Genomic DNA, 16,249 nt, shown 5'->3' on the forward strand with positions numbered 1-16,249 from the left:
AGCCAACATGTAACTGCAATAAACTTAATTCTTTAAACGACCGGCAGTAAAACATTTACTGTTCTGCAATAAAAGCGCTGTTTTGATTCAAATCAAATTCTCATAATCTATTTTCCTAAATATTTAAAGGGTAACTATACTTTGTTTTAATCTTACCTATCATTCACAATCCATATGTAAGACAAAAACACAAATGTTTTTTTATTAATACATTCTAACTCGTAAATAATGTTAGCAAATGTCAGCTAACAATGAAGTCAATGAGAGTTGCTCTATTCTGCCTATAAAGCACTCTAAAAACACATCCAAACTCCTCCATCGTTTTATATACTGTATATATACCCTAAATTCTAGACTATAAGCCGCTACTTTTTTCCTACACTTTGAATCCTGCGGCTTATAAGACAGAGCTGCTTATTGAAGGATTTTTCTTCACTGACATCCATAATAAAAATAATTAAAAAAGACAAAACAAGCAAAAACACTGAGAGGGTGTTTTATTGTTTGTGCTATTGCGCCATCTTTTGGATGAATTCACTCACTGCAGGTGCTGCAGTGTCCTTCTATTTACCGGCAGTGCTTTCAACAGGAAGTAGAGTAACGTTCAATCATCTGGCCATCCATAACGTTTTTACTCGTATGAAGACTTCCCATGTGTGAAGTCTGTAGGAGTGTTTTCATGCATATTTGTACATGCTATTGTAATGTAATGACGCTACCAGCATTAGCATTAGCTAATATGCTAACATATTTACAAGTGTCTCTGTTAGTATTATTAACTTACAATGGCATTCTTTTTGTATTATTCCAGTTTCTCAAATTTCTCAGTAAATTCACCAAAACGTCATCGTGGAGTTAAGTCTGTTTAGCTGATTAAAGAGCTAGCTTCCTCAGCTAGTGGGTCCATGACGATGACTTCTGTTTTGTTTGAACAGCCGTTTTACTGCCGTGTTACAGACACCGTTTGGAAACTATTAAGGTATGTAAATAAAACATTTACAAAATATTTCTGTGTAAATAATTAATTTCAAAACGTACATATCTGCAGATTATTTTACATATTACTGCGGTCCCCACAAAACATAATACGAAACAGTTTAAAAACATTGCAAAACACATTAAAAAAAACAAATCTACAAGATTGTATTACTAGTGTTAAAGGGGAACTGAATTTTTTGGGGGGAAATTTGCCTATTCTTCACAATCATTATGGAAGACAAAAGCTTTTTTGTTTTTTTTGCATTCTAACATGTACTAATCGTCACGTTCTTGGTGGCTAGCAATGCAGCTAATGGGAGCAATCAATTCTACCTCTAAATCACTTTAAAAATACATTCAAAAACAGTCAACAATACTTCATTTATGTTCTGTAACCTGTATAATAACCACACTGTAGCAACATTGTTATTGTAAGAGCGAACACTGAGGAACTCTTTTTCTAGCGTAGTAACACATCGGCATGCTTAGGTACTAACCACGGTAAGAGATAAGCTAGTTTCTACGTCAACACAAAATGTGTCTGACTTTTGTAATGCACAACACTGCGATAAGACACCAATCTGTACTGACTGAAAAACATGAACAATCATATTACAGTATCTTTAAAGTATTATTTCATGGTTTGTTTGTACACAGCTAGCCAAACAGCGTATTTACTGTAGTTGTACTAACACGCATGACGTGCTGCATCATGCATGTTAGTATTAAAGTGACTCACTCGATGGACAGATGTCTGTTTGGTGCGGCTGGCCGGGGCGATTTTTCCAGTTTATTTGGGTAAGCACTCAATTTATGTCGAAAAAGCTTGGCTTCAAATTCTACATTTATAGTGTCAAAGTCACTTTCACCTCACTTCCGTCTGCTCCAACGTCTCACCCTTCCTTCGTGCTCGCTTCTAGAAGCAGTAGTTCATCCTCCGTATATTCAGCTTCAAAAAGATAAGGTTGTGAATCTCATTTGTCCTAAAATAGTCCTCTTCGTTGTCTGTCACCAATTCTGCCATGATTGGAAAACTCTCGCGTTTGTTTTCGGAAGTAGGAACACACATTTGTTGCCAGAAGTCTGAAGTGCGTTGCTATGGAAACGGTAATCAATGCTTATAATAACTAAATCGCGTATACTTGGTTAATACTCAGGTCACAAGAGGGACAAGCGATAGAAGATGGATGGATGGAGATGTAAATATAATATTGTTGGATGTTTTGGATGGCTTTATTGGTGGAATAATGTACTTCCATTAGCTGCATTGTTAGCCATTTTACGACCTGGAGTGCATATGCAATGTTCCCTCTAATTTTTCTGAGCAAACGCAAAAACTCCCTGAGTATTCAGTGGAACACATGTGAGCAAAATCAGTCGTGCACACTGTTGTCATACCAGCAACACACCTGTCCGAAAACTGACATCATAATAGGCTGTCTTATGATTATATTATTGAGATAATGTTCTAGTATAAGTGATTTGGCCCACTTACAGTGAAAATAACAAAAAAAATGTTTTAAATAAGCGGTGTATTATTGTATGTCTGGGTGGGGGTGGGAGTCCTACTTTGGAAATAATTTGTACCCCTTTCACAGATCACATTTAGTTCCCTCTAAAGCAGGGGTGTCAAACTCAAATACAGAGTGGGCCAAAATTTAAAACTGAACAAAGCTGCGGGCCAAGGTTGAACAAATTAACCTTTTAATAGGGACCCAAACAAGTTTTGCATTAAATATTGAACAAGCAAGGCTTATATAACTTTATTGTGACATGCAAAATCCAGTTTCAAATAATAATAATAATAATTCAAAAATATCAATGGCATATCAAATAAAATTTAAATATTTCTATTTGCAGCCTTCTGAGGTAAATATCAAAATAAACTTTTTCCTCAGGCTAATAATAAATTTGAAAATAAAATAACAATAATGAATGAATCAAACATTCAAGCCTTGAAGTAGCAAGAGAAAGTGCATGAATAAAATGTTAATTATTGCTCAGTTTGCTACACTGATTTGCTTTAACACTGAATATGGAACAAGCAACGCTTATATAACTTAATAGTGCAAAATCTGCTTTCAAAAAAACAAACGAAAAACATCAATGGTATATTAAATACAATTTAAATAAAAAATGTAATGCCTCTTTTTTATTTGCAGCCTTCTGAGGTAAATATCAACATTAACTTTTTCCACAGGCTAATAAATTTGAAAATAAAATAACAATGAATAAATCAACCATTCAGGCCTTTTTACTGCTCAGTTTGCAACACACTGATCTAATCTGATGTGCCCAAGCCAGATACCTGGCATCTTTTCTGGGATGCTAGTTCATTAATGTCGGGGCTCAGGTGGGCGGGGTTTGGTGGTAGCGGGGGTGTATATTGTAGCGTCCCGGAATAGTTAGTGCTGCAAGGGGTTCTGGGTATTTGTTCTGTTGTGTTTATGTTGTGTTACGGTGCGGATGTTCTCCCGAAATGTGTTTGTCATTCTTGTTTGGTGTGGGTTCAGTGTGGCGCATATTTGTAACAGTGTTAAAGTTGTTTATACGTTCACCCTCAGTGTGACCTGTATGGCTGTTGATCAAGTATGCTTTGCATTCACTTATGTGTGTGTAGAAGCCCCATATATCATGTGACAGGGGCCGGCACGCTGTTTGTATGGAGGGAAAGCAGACGTGACGACAGATTGTAGAGGACGCTAAAGGCAGTGCATTTAAGGCACTGCCTAAATATTGTTGTCCGGGTGGAAATTGGGAGAAATTCGGGAGAATGGTTGCCCCGGGAGACTTTCAAGAGGGGCACTGAAAATCTGGAGGGTTGGCAAGTATGAGTATTAGCGGTGAATGCGGTGTTACAGCGGCACCACCACTGTATAATACCGGCGGGCCAGCTCTAATGTTAATTTGATATTGCCTCAAGGGCCAAATGAAATTACACGGTGGGCCAAATTTGGCCCGCAGGCCAGAGTTTGACACCCATGCTCTAAAGCATTCACATATTGCACAATGAGATGTAAGCATGGGATCAAGTGTACATTCCTCGTCTTTTTATTAGCACTTCTGTAATCTATAGTAAGAACATATCATAATTAATATCCATAAATTAACATTCTTAAAAGAATAAGCACACTTCTGATTGACGAGTCATAATGTAACCACCTGGCATTTACACTTTGTGTGGTGTTGGAGTTGTTCAACTTTTTATGTGGGGACGGCGTGGCGAAGTTGGTAGAGTGGCCGTGCCAGCAATCGGAGGGTTGCTGGTTACTGGGGTTCAATCCCCACCTTCTACCATCCTAGTCATGTCCGTTGTGTCCTTGGGCAAGACACTTCACCCTTGCTCCTGATGGGTGCTGGTTAGCGCCTTGCATGACAGCTCCCGCCATCAGTGTGTGAATGTGTGTGAATGGGTGAATGTGGAAATACTGTCAAAGCGCTTTGAGTACCTTGAAGGTAGAAAAGCGCTATACAAGTATAACCCATTATGTGGCTGTAAACATATCACTGGCTAAAAGCCATGAGTGCGTGTGTTGTTGCAAGTGAGAGAGAGAGAGAGAGCGGCTGCTGTTGATATGACAGATTTTGGCCTGGTTTGTACGGCAGACAATGGCCGGTTTAGCTAGACCAGGGGTCGGCAACCCAAAATGTTGAAAGACCCATATTGGACCAAAAATTTTAATAAAAATCCATCTGGATCTGTCTTGTATAAGTCTTATAATGAAGGCAACACATGATGTAAGTGTCTATATTAGCCTACTATCAAAATGACTGTGTGTCACAGGCTGACGCAAATCTGCGTTGACAAAAATGTTGACTGTAATCTACACATTTTTACAACATTGGAAAACATTAGTAAAACAGAGGCTTCTCAGAGGGTGAGATGGCTCCTTGCATAGAATGTCCTAAAGTATAGATGTGTGTGTCCAAGATAAAGGAAACGGCAGGCTGTCTTCTTCTAATGGGTTTATTACAATCTTTGCAACTTGGGTAATGTTTGCTGTGGTCTGGAACAACATGGCACACAAACAACTATCAGAAATGCAGCCAATATTACATACAGATAATGTGTCATGAGACATCCATCCATCCATTTTCTACCGCTTGTCCCTTTTGGGGTCGCGGGGGGTGCTGGAGCCTATTTGTTGTCATGAGACATGCAAATATAAATTAAATACACAGAGGACATAAGTAAAGGAAATTAAATGAGCTAAAATATACTTACAAACGTGGCATGATGATGCAATATGTACATACAGCTAGTCTAGATCAGTGGTCCCCAACCTTTTTTGAACCACGGACCAGTTTAATGTAGGCATTACTTTCAGGGACCGGCTTTACACTTGTGCCAGATAAATACAGCAAAAATAAGAGCATGAAAAATACAACTCACTATAACGCTAAGTTAGTGGGAGCCCAGGGTTTGTTTCTTTGCAATGAGATGCAGATGGAAATCAGCCTTTGGCGACAATCTGTCACATTTATATTGTATATGCTCATTAATGTGCATTGTATAATGTCACAAAGTTATAAAAAATATAACAAATGTAAAATTCCTATGATGAGTTTCTATAAACAAGCTTATTGATGTGTCTCGTGGAACAGGCGAAAGTTAAGTCAGAGAAAATGCAGTCGTTTATAAATTATTAAATTTTTCTCTGCTGTCTGGTAGCAAATGTGTCACGGACCGGTACAGGTCCCCGGACCGGTGGTTGGGGACCACTGGTCTAGATAGCACGTTAGCATTGATTAGCTTGCAATCATGCAGTGACCAAATATGCCTGATTAGCACTCCACACAAGTCAATAACGTCAATGAAGCTCACCTTTGTGCATTCATGCAAAGCATAAAAAGTTTGGTGGACAAAATGAGACAAAGAAGGAGTGGCATAAAACACGTCTTTCTGTGGCAGTGTCGTAGAAAGTTGTACTGTAATCAAACTACGGCAAGTTGAGAGACCGCTGAATTTAGGACAAAACGGCGCTCGCCAAATACTCTCATCAGTAAAGCATGTGTAATATAAACAGTGGGGTTTCTAACAGTTAGGAAGGTTTGTGTCATGTTTGCCCTTCTAAAGAAACCATATTAAAACAAAAATGTGTATGCATTTTTTGAAGAACCTTCTGGGAGCCACTAGGTCAGAGCTAAAAAAAAGTTAAAGTACCACTGATAGTCACACACACACTAGGTGTGGTCAAATTATCCTCTGCATTTGACCCATCCCCTTGTTCCACCCACTGGGAGGTGAGGGGAGCAGTGAGCAGCAGCGGTGGCAGCGCTGGGGAATCATTTTGGTGATTTAACCCCCAATTCTAACCCTTGATGCTGAGGGCCAAGCAGGGAGGTAATGGGTCCCATTTTTATAGAGTTTGGTATGACTCGGCCGGGGTTTGAACTCACGACCTACCGATCTAAGGGCGGACACTCTAACCGCATGTGGCTCTAGAGCCGCTGGTTGCTGACCCCCGAGCTAGACAGAAGTAATAAAGTGATCAACTCGATCCCTGTCCTCCTTAAAGCGTTTTGACAAAAACCTAACAGTGTTGACAAACATTGTTTTTTCTGTTATGGCCACTTACAGTTGCTTTGCAAAACCCTACAGAACAAATAGCTATGTGTTTATTTTGTTTACAGTTCAGATTGGGCAGGCGCGCACCTTAGAGGGAACTTTGAACATACGTGTTGTTTTCTTACATAAGAATTGCAAACGGAAAAAAAAGGGTAGTTCCCCTTTGAAATTGGATTGGTGTCTGGTCCTCTGGTCAAGAACGGTGTTATTGTACATGAGCTCTCCAAAGACTGCCGATATTCCTGAAAATCTGGGTGTTTAGCAGTAAGCAGGACATCCTTGTTAGTGACAGTTGCTTTGTTTTGGAGGGCTGGACACACCCACTTATGAGCCTGACTCCTCGCACAAGTTCTCATCCTGACACTTGGCAGCCTTGGGGAAAAAACCTGTTTAACATTTTGGCACGTAGTTCAAATGCCTTTAAATGTCCGCTCCCTTTCGTCTGGCTTTCCGGCAGCAGCAGCAGCACGCACAAGCCACCACCATCATGATAAGGAACACCGCTGAAGACAGCAAATAAACAATCACAGTAAATAAAATCCAGATTGTTAGTCACAACCAAGAGAGGAGACTCACCGATGAATGTCAAGAGGATGAGGAAAGCTCCCAGCTCGATGGGGCTGGAGTTTGGCAGACTCTGCAGCTTGGCCCAAATCTTGTTTAGGAGACTCACTGCTTGGTCTTTGGGGTCCATCCTTATGAGGCAACAAGGACAACTGCCATACTTTTTTTTGTAGTCAAAGCCAGAGGTTGGTTGTGAGAGAGCAGGGCAGGATATTAACTTGTCTGATAGAGACATGAAGGCATTTGTTTTTATTAAGGAGTTGTGGTTGGAATGCTGCTATATAGAGTGAACTCTCCTGACTTGACTGACTTGTTCATGTCAGTTTTAAAGATACAGTTGTGGTCAAAAGTTTACTTACACTTGTAAAGAACATAATGTCATGGCTGTCTTGAGTTTCCAATAATTTCTACAACTCTTATTTATTTGTGATAGAGTGATTGGAGCACATACTTGTTTGTCACAAAAAACATTCATGAAGTTTGGTTCTTTTATGAATTTATTATGGGTCTACTGGAAATGTGAGCAAATCTGCTGGGTCGAAAGTATACATACAGCAATGTTAATATTTGGTTACATGTCCCTTGGAAAGTCTCACTGCAATAAGGCGCTTTTGGTAGCCATCCACAAGCTTCTGGCAAGCCTCTGCTTGAATTTTTGACCACTCCTCTTGACGAAATTGGTGCAGTTCAGCTAAATCGGTTGGTTTTCTGACATGGACTTGTTTCTTCAGCATTATCCACACGTTTAAGTCAGGACTTTGGGAAGGCCATTTTAAAACCTTAATTGTAACCTGATTTAGCCATTCCTTTACCATTTCCTCGCTCCTAAATATTCCAAAGTCAACTGTCGGCTTTATTATAAGAAAATGGAAGAGTTTGGGAACAACAGCAACTCAGCCACTAAGTGGTAGGCCATGTAAACTGACAGAGAGGGGTCAGCAGATGCTGAAGCGCATAGTGCAAAGACTTTCTGCACAGTCAGTTGCTACAGAGCTCCAAACTTCATGTGACCCTCCATTTAGCCCACGTACAGTACGCAGAGAGCTTCATGGAATGGGTTTCCATGGCCGAGCAGCTGCATCTAAGCCATACATCACCAAGTCTAATGCAAAGCGTCGGATGCAGTGGTGTAAAGCACGTCGACCTTGGACTCTAGAGCAGTGGAGACGTGTTCTCTGGAGTGATGAATCACGCTTTGCCAAGAGAACGATACATTTCGGTCTGCATTGTGCCGAGTGTGAAATTTGGTGGAGGAGGAATTATGGTGTGGGGTTGTTTTTCAGAAGTTGGGCTTGGCCCCTTAGTTCCAGTAAAAGTAACTTTGAATGGGAGATTATGTAATGGTTCAACTTTCATGATTGCTAATTTGCTATGATACATTTGCAAAAAGTGTGTGAAAACATGAAAATAATATATATTTAGAACTCGAAATGAACTTATCTTCTGTCACCCGGTGCTCGTTGAGAAGAACGATACCTACATTCATGTCAAAATCTTTAAGTCTCATGACTAGATTTGGCGCTGGTCGCTTATTCGAAAAACGAGGGCTCTGAATACTCGCTAAATATAGCGACAATGTCACTAAGTAGGCTAGACCGGTGTTGCATAGCCTTCCCCAAAACAAAACTAAAACTGAACTGGCTACAAAGGAAACAAAAACAGAATGCTGGACGACAGCAAAGACTTACAGCGTGTGGAGCAGAGAAGGCGTCCACAAACTACATTCGAACATGACATGACAATCAACAATCCACAAAGAAAGATAAAAGCAACTGAAATATTATTGATTGCTAAAACAAAGCAGGTGCGGGGAATTGCGCTCAGGGAAGAAATGAAACTGCTACAGGAAAATACCAACAAAACAGAAAAGCCACCAAAAGACAAGAACTAAAACACTACACACAGGAAAACACCAAAAACTGTTAATAAGTCGTGGGGTGATGTGACAGGTCATGACAAGACCTTTTGAGATGAGAGCTATAGTGATGCACGGTTGGTTATGGTTTAAATTCATATCCAACAATTGCCAGAACAACTTTTTACTGTCAATATCGGCTGCTGAGTTTCATGTTTTACTGTTTTCTGCTGGTTGTGTGCCTTTGCATTTTTTCAATGAAAAAAATGTGCCTTGGCTCAAAAAAGGTTGAAAAACACTGGGCTAGACTGATGGTCCCTTCTGCTCTGTCTTCTTATTCTCTGGCAGACCAGGTGTGTTATAAGGTGTTTTGAGCAAGGGCGAACAGCTCGCACTAAAAAAAAAAAGAATATGTGAATATGTGTGTAAACACTCACCTGTGTGAGTGTGTGTTGTTGTCACACACTCAGCCTAGCCCAAACTGTGACCACCCAGGACTGAGCAGACAAGTTGACAGCATGGCATTTCCCAACTGAAGGAGTTATACTCGTTGTTGGAGTGATCAGTTCATCATCCAGAGGTCCTATGCCTGAGATCAGGGATCATAGGGACAGAATTCTTCAGGTCGAGATTAAATTTTGTGAGTAAAAACACTCACAAAAAACAAATCCAGCATGTTGAATTTGTGGTTGTTTAAGTTAAGAGGAGAGTACATACAGTAGTTGGTCTCCTTCCAAAGATGTTTTCTGCTTTTCACTAGCCTGAGTCGTTCTTGTGTGCCTCTCTCGTCTTTCTCCACATCCTTTATGCAAACACTTTCTCTGTTTTTTTGTGGCTCAGTCAGCCACGTCGTTCACTCCCGCAAGGTAGTCCACATGTTTGTCAAAGTGGCTCCAGACGCTGCCTTTGTTTGGGTGTGTTATGCAATACAGGATCTGACGGATGTGGTGTTTTTTTATTTTTTCATTGAGAGAATAATCAAAACAAGACGTTTAAGTTTGGAACGTGGAGGAAGACTGCAGCACAGTTTGCTAGAAATGAATACAGTGGACTCTCGGTGTACAAATCCCTCTATCTGCAAACTTTTAGATCGCGCCAAATTTGCTTCTGTGTACGAACGCTTCTTTTGTTCATTTTGTGTCCCGCTGGCAGCCATGTTTTGCTTGCTTGTGTTGAAGAGATTTAGAAAGCCGGCTTCATACAACAGCAAGTTTTTAATTGTGACAAACAAGAACGGATTTTTCTGGAAAAAGATGCTAAAGTTGACCTATTTCACAGCGGAGGAGAAGACTGCCTCATGTTTAGCGGCACCTCTTCCAAGAGCATATACACAAACGGCCCCTTCCCCCGACCCCTTCTCCTCTCATGGCCTGCTTCAATGGATGTCAATGTACTGTATTGGGATTTTACTTTTTCAAATGTTTATTATTGTAGCAATATGTTTGTTAAAGTTAGGGGGTTTTGTGATTTCTAATCGTTTGTGAGGACACCAAAGAGACTTCTGTGTGTGTGCGCGTGTTGGCAGAAGAGCGCATATAGGACAGTTCACTTTGTCGTTGTTGTTGTTTTTACTTGTCAGTAATGACAGTTCATTAATCACCTTCTTGTTATGTCTGTTTCACATACAATACAGTATCACACTTTATATTGTGTACAAACTTTACCTAATGTGTTGGACTTTTGTCTCGGCTGGTAGCCATTATTTATTTTTACATTGTTTCTTACGGAGAAATTTGCTTCACTATACAAACTTTTTTAATTTATGAACCCTGTTCAAGAACCATTTGAGTTTGTATATCGAGGTTTCACTGAAGTACCTGTAGTTACTTATCATTTCACATGTATACATGTAATAGATAGTTGTGTACGATTGGTGTGAATATACACTATATATATGTATTTATATATATATATGTGTGTATATGTTTATATATGTATGTATATATTTATATGTGTATATATGTATGTGTATGCAATGCTCAAATTTAACCACAGCAAAAGCCGCGACCGCCCTCGTCATTTGCCGTAAGCCCTAAAAAATTTACCAACATTTGCGGCAAGAACATGCCGTGACCGCCCTTGACTTTTTACTTGTTAATGGACGAGGAATGAAACAGTAAACGGTACGATGATAATTTGCGATAAATTTCCAGACGGTTAGTAATACCGTCTAATTTTTTAATTACCGAAAAACTGTCAATTATTAATGCATTTTAGGCAACACGAATTCAGACGCATGCGCACTAGCGTCGTTTGGCTTGATAATGCAGATGGAAATTAGCTATTTAGCTATAATCTGGTACAGAACATATCTGTCTTTGAGCTTAATGTTTCTGTACATTGTCCCTTCAAATAATAAAGACTAAACAAACAAATAATCATGGCGGACTAAGGACACGGGCTTGGCTCAGGAGATTTCCCCTCGGAGTAAACGGAGCCAAGCGCTTGGGTTAACGTAATTTCCCTTCGCTTCCCGCCGTGTGTTTAAGAGCGCGCTGCTGTGTTTAGATGGAGACAGGTGTGGACAATATTGGAGACAGACGCACTTGTCCCCACACTAAAATTATACAGCGAAGGAGAAAACTATTTGATGTTTTGCAGCAGGCGATGTGTCGTGAACGTTGTCACAACTTGTTTATAAAGTCTTTACTTTGTTGACTGGGATGTTCACCCCTCTATTTAACTGCAAACTGTATCAGTGTTCAAATAACATCAATTCTAGCTAAAATGTTTTGTCATCTCATCGAACTGAACGCAGGCTGTAAAGATTATGTGTTAGATGTGAGAGGTGTCACTCTTTATTTTTGTTGGCCAAACTGTTGTACTGAACCAAGAGAAGAACAATGTTTATTAGACTTCATCTTCAGTAGCCAAACTGCTTTGTGTTTTATTTCAATATCAAAAAGTAAACACAAGGTTGTTTTTTTTACATTACTTGTGTTTTTTCATGTCACAAAGGTATTACTTCAAAAAACATTCATGTGACACGGCATTTTGTTAATGTGTTATTGTGTATAGTTAATTCCTATTTGACATATTTCTGCTCAAACTCTATATAAATGTACATAACTTAAAAAAATTAATAAATAATTAAAACAAATAATTCTTACTATCAAAATGTGAAAATAGAGATAAAGGCATCATGAAATGACAAAAAGCTGACAAGTTTATATTAATAATTAATTTTTAAAAAACAGTTGTGTGTGTATATGTGTGTGTGTATGTATATATATATATATATATATATATATATATATATATATATATATATATATATATATATATATATATATACATATATATATATATATATATGTGTGTGTGTGTGTGTGTGTGTGTGTGTGTGTGTGTGTGTGTGTGTGTGTGTGTGTGTGTGTGTGTGTGTGTGTGTGTGTGTGTGTGTGTATATATATATACACATAAATAGGGACTCACAGTACAATTATCCATCCATCCATCCATTTTCTACCGCTTGTCTCTTTCGGGGTCGCGTGGTTTGCTGGAGCCTATCTCAGCTGAATTCGGGCGGGGTACACCCTGGTCAAGTCGCCACCTCATCACAGGGCCAACACAGATAGACAGACAACATTCACACTCGCATTCACACACTATGGACCATTTAGTGTTACCAATCAACCTATCCCCAGGTGCATGTCTTTGGGCACAACATACAATTATGTTGTGCTAAAATGTACTAAATTTAAAATGAACGTTTCTTAACTAAACTGTCAATAAAATTAAAGTACATATTAAAATACAGCTTCACCACTTAAGTCGTTATTTTTGCGCTCAAGAAACGTCTCTATGACTTTAGCTCCAGACTTTTTCTGTTTGTTTGATATTGTCATTAGTGCCACAAATGTTGGAAAAGTGTATTATAACTTTATGCAGCTGAGAAACAGATATTTTTTGGACACCCCCTAGGGGGCGCTCTATGGTTAAGAAACACTGGTATAGTATAGAGAGTGGATTAAAAACAAAAGCTCTTACACATAGTGGACAGTCATTTACGCCTTACACATCAAAGAAGGCTATCCATTTTTGTGTGTGTTTTGTACATGTTTCTGTCCTGTAGTGATTGTAGTTGTGTACAAAAGTTACACAACAGCTAACAGATCAATACTGCACCTGTGTTCACACATGTTATTGTCAGACAGACCTTGCTACAACCTGCCAGTATGCTCTCTGTCGCCCTATCAGTTGCCGCCATGCCTCCATTTCCAAGTTTTTCGGGGACAAGCCACCCAACTGTTCAGGCGCTTGCGACTGCTGTTCCAACCCCAAAGTTGTGCGGGCCCAGCTGGAGAGGGTGTCCAGCCTCAACACTGGGATCACAGCTCACAGCAAAGAGTCCCATGGCCCCTTTGGTTTCAACCAGGACTTTTATGAAGGAGGAAAAAAGGGATATGGCTTTGAGAGGCAAGCTAGCGAGCTTTATGTACGGGAAATATGCAACAATTGAATGGACTGAAGTGTGACATTGCATCTCGTAGGTTTGACGAAGGGGAAGACAATGTTGAAGACGATGCCAAGAGGAAACAGGAGTTCTCCGACCTCTTCAAGAAGCAGATGATGCTCAGGAAGGTAGATTGTGATCCATGGCTCTGGACTTTTTCTGGCCCTAAACAAGATTTTGTTTTTGGCCTAATTTTGGTTTTTAATATTACTTATTATCATGGACCCATTCACATGCTGCAAAGCAGTGAATTCATTTTAACCTAAAAACCATGGATTTTAATACTTGCCGCCATCTTGTAAGTGTGCTAACTTTTACCATGTTAACATGCTAAAATTTTATGATAACTTTTCAGTTATTTTTCTTTTAGTTGAACCTAAAAAGCATGGCTTTTGATTCTTGACACCATCTTAGAAGTATGCTAACTTATCCTATGATAGCATGCAAACGTTTTATGCTAGCATTTTAGCTATTTTTATTTGTTTAAACCTAACAATTATGGCTTTCAGAAAATGTTCCGCCGTCTTAAAACTATGTTAACTTCACTTATGTTAGCAAGCAAGGTTAATCAAATTTTATTTGTTTAAACCTAAAAATCATTGATTTAGATTTTTGGTGCTATTTTAAAAGTATGCTTACTTTTCCTATGTTCGCATGGTACATTTTATGCTAGTGTTTTAGCTAATCTTATTCATTTGAATCTAAAAATCATGGATTTTTTTAATACTTGGCGCCATCTTAGAAGTACGCTAACCTTTCCTATCTTGTCATGATAGTATTAGCATAAAACGTTAGCATGCTAATGTTATCATGCTAATGTTTTATGCTAGCATTTTAGCTCATTCGGATCATTTTAACCTAAAATGAATGGATATGGAGACTGGTCTCCAGCTTGCGAGTATGCGAACTGTTGCTATTATAATATGCTAACAGCATTTTATGCTAGCTGTTTAGCTTCAATCAACCCTGGGCCACAAAGGTTCACAGCACAGATAATAGTCAGTCAAAGCTTTCCGCAAGAATTTAGACTCCTAAGGGCCACTATCCAACCGTAAACGTCACCGCCCCACATACACACACTTGGTATGTTTATATGCAATCCCTGCTTGGCACTCAGCAACAAAGGGTTGGAGTTGGGGGTTAAATCACCAAAATGATTCCCGGGCGCGGCGCCGCTGCTGCCCACTGCTCCCCAAGGGGATGGGACAAATGCAGAGGACAAATTTCACCACATCTAGTGTGTGTGTGACAATCATTGGTACTTTAATCTTTTAATCTTTAATAAAAAACGAATTATTGATTTAAATTGGTTGAAAAAAATGTTTTTGTTTTTAATATAAAACCATATTCAGGGTTTTGGATCTTTTTTAAAGATGAGATCAACATATCAAGATGATGTTACTGTAAACCAGTTCCCTCTTGCATGTATCAATCCATCTTTGGATCCAGCGTTCTACACACATGCCAGTCTTCCCAAAGTGATAACCAGGACACACAGTAGATGGCACACTCCATAATCAGAAAGCCCACAATAGTTATGTATTTGGTTCATCAATAATTTTTTCATCAAACGTTCAAACCAGCACCGTCATTTGGCCTTTTTTTTTTTTTATTTTTATTTAATTTATTTTTTACAAAAGAGTGCCAACAAATGTATAATAAAGTAGCCAGAATGTGCAGTATTAGTCACTTAAATATGATTATAAACATGTCTAGTTTCCTTTTACTTCATTGTGTAGGTCAGAGATGAATCATGCAATCATTCTTGTAAGACCTCGAATAAGCGGAAAAAGATGGATGGATGATACTTATGTATGTGTTAGTTAAAGAGGCTGTTTGCGACCTTTAAATGGATGCGTTGAGAATAGAGATGTCCGATAATATCAGACTGCCGATATTATCGGCCGATAAATGCTTTAAAATGTAATATCGGAAATTATCGGTATCAGTTTCAAAAAGTAAAATTTACGACTTTTTAAAACGCAGCTGTGTACACGGACGTAGGGAGAAGTACAGAGCGCCAATAAACCTTAAAGGCACTGCTTTTGCTTGCAGGCCCAATCATATAATAGCTACGGCTTTTCACACACACAAGTGAATACTTGGTCAACAGCCATACAGGTCACACTGAGGGTGGCTGTATAAACAACTTTAACACTGTTACAAATATGCGCTACACTGTGAACGAACCCACACCAAACAAGAATGACAAACGCATTTCGGGAGAACATCCGCACCGTAACACAACATAAACACAACAGAACAAATACCTAGAACCCCTTGCAGCACTAACACTTCCGGGACGCTACAATATACACCCCCCGCTACTCCCACCTCAACCCCGCCCACCTCAACCTCCTTATACTCTCTCAGGGAGAGCATTTCCATAATTCTAAGATGCTGTTTTGAGGCATGTTAAAAAAAATAATGCACTTTGTGACTTCAAAAATAATAAATATGGCATTGCCATGTTGGCATTTTTTTTCCATAACTTGAGTTGATTTATTTTGGAAAACCTTGTTACATTGTTTAATGCATACAGCTGGGCATCACAACAAAATTAGGCATAATAATGTGTTAATGCCACGACTGTATATATCGGTATCGGTAATTAAGAGTTGGACAATATCGGAATATCGGATATCTGCAAAAAAGCCATTATTGGACAGCTCTAGTTGAGAGCGCTAACTTTTCAGTAATTTTAAGCGTTATAACCCGCCCTCTTACAGCTGTTAATACGTGATGACGTAAACTACCCCTGTATGTAAGGCTGCAGCTAACGATTATTTTTCTATCGATTAATCTATAGGTTTTTTGTTTTTTTTTC

The 16,249-nt window shown here is 39.1% G+C and overlaps 1 protein-coding gene and 1 long non-coding RNA gene across 3 annotated transcripts in view; one reads left to right on the top strand and one right to left on the bottom strand.

Annotated features, from left to right (window-relative positions):
• Positions 1–16,249, top strand: part of LOC133652151 (ATP-dependent DNA helicase Q5-like) — a 60,791-nt gene that overhangs the window by 20,231 nt on the left and 24,311 nt on the right. Inside the window, exons 8-9 of the mRNA XM_062050578.1 lie at positions 13,167–13,385; positions 13,460–13,550. Coding sequence (XP_061906562.1) covers positions 13,167–13,385; positions 13,460–13,550 — 310 coding nt within the window. The remainder of the gene's footprint in view (positions 1–13,166; positions 13,386–13,459; positions 13,551–16,249) is intronic.
• LOC133652149 (uncharacterized) lies at positions 108–9,842 on the bottom strand. 2 transcript variants are annotated; one of them, XR_009826529.1, is made up of 4 exons: positions 9,684–9,842; positions 9,404–9,555; positions 7,124–7,242; positions 108–7,050 (listed from the first exon to the last, which is right to left on the bottom strand). It is a non-coding gene; the product is annotated as an uncharacterized LOC133652149 (long non-coding RNA). The 2 variants fall into 2 exon arrangements; XR_009826528.1 differs by having other exon boundaries at positions 7,124–7,333.

The sequence above is a fragment of the Entelurus aequoreus genome, linkage group LG06 (genome assembly GCF_033978785.1).
Source record: "Entelurus aequoreus isolate RoL-2023_Sb linkage group LG06, RoL_Eaeq_v1.1, whole genome shotgun sequence".
Lineage (NCBI taxonomy): Eukaryota > Metazoa > Chordata > Actinopteri > Syngnathiformes > Syngnathidae > Entelurus > Entelurus aequoreus.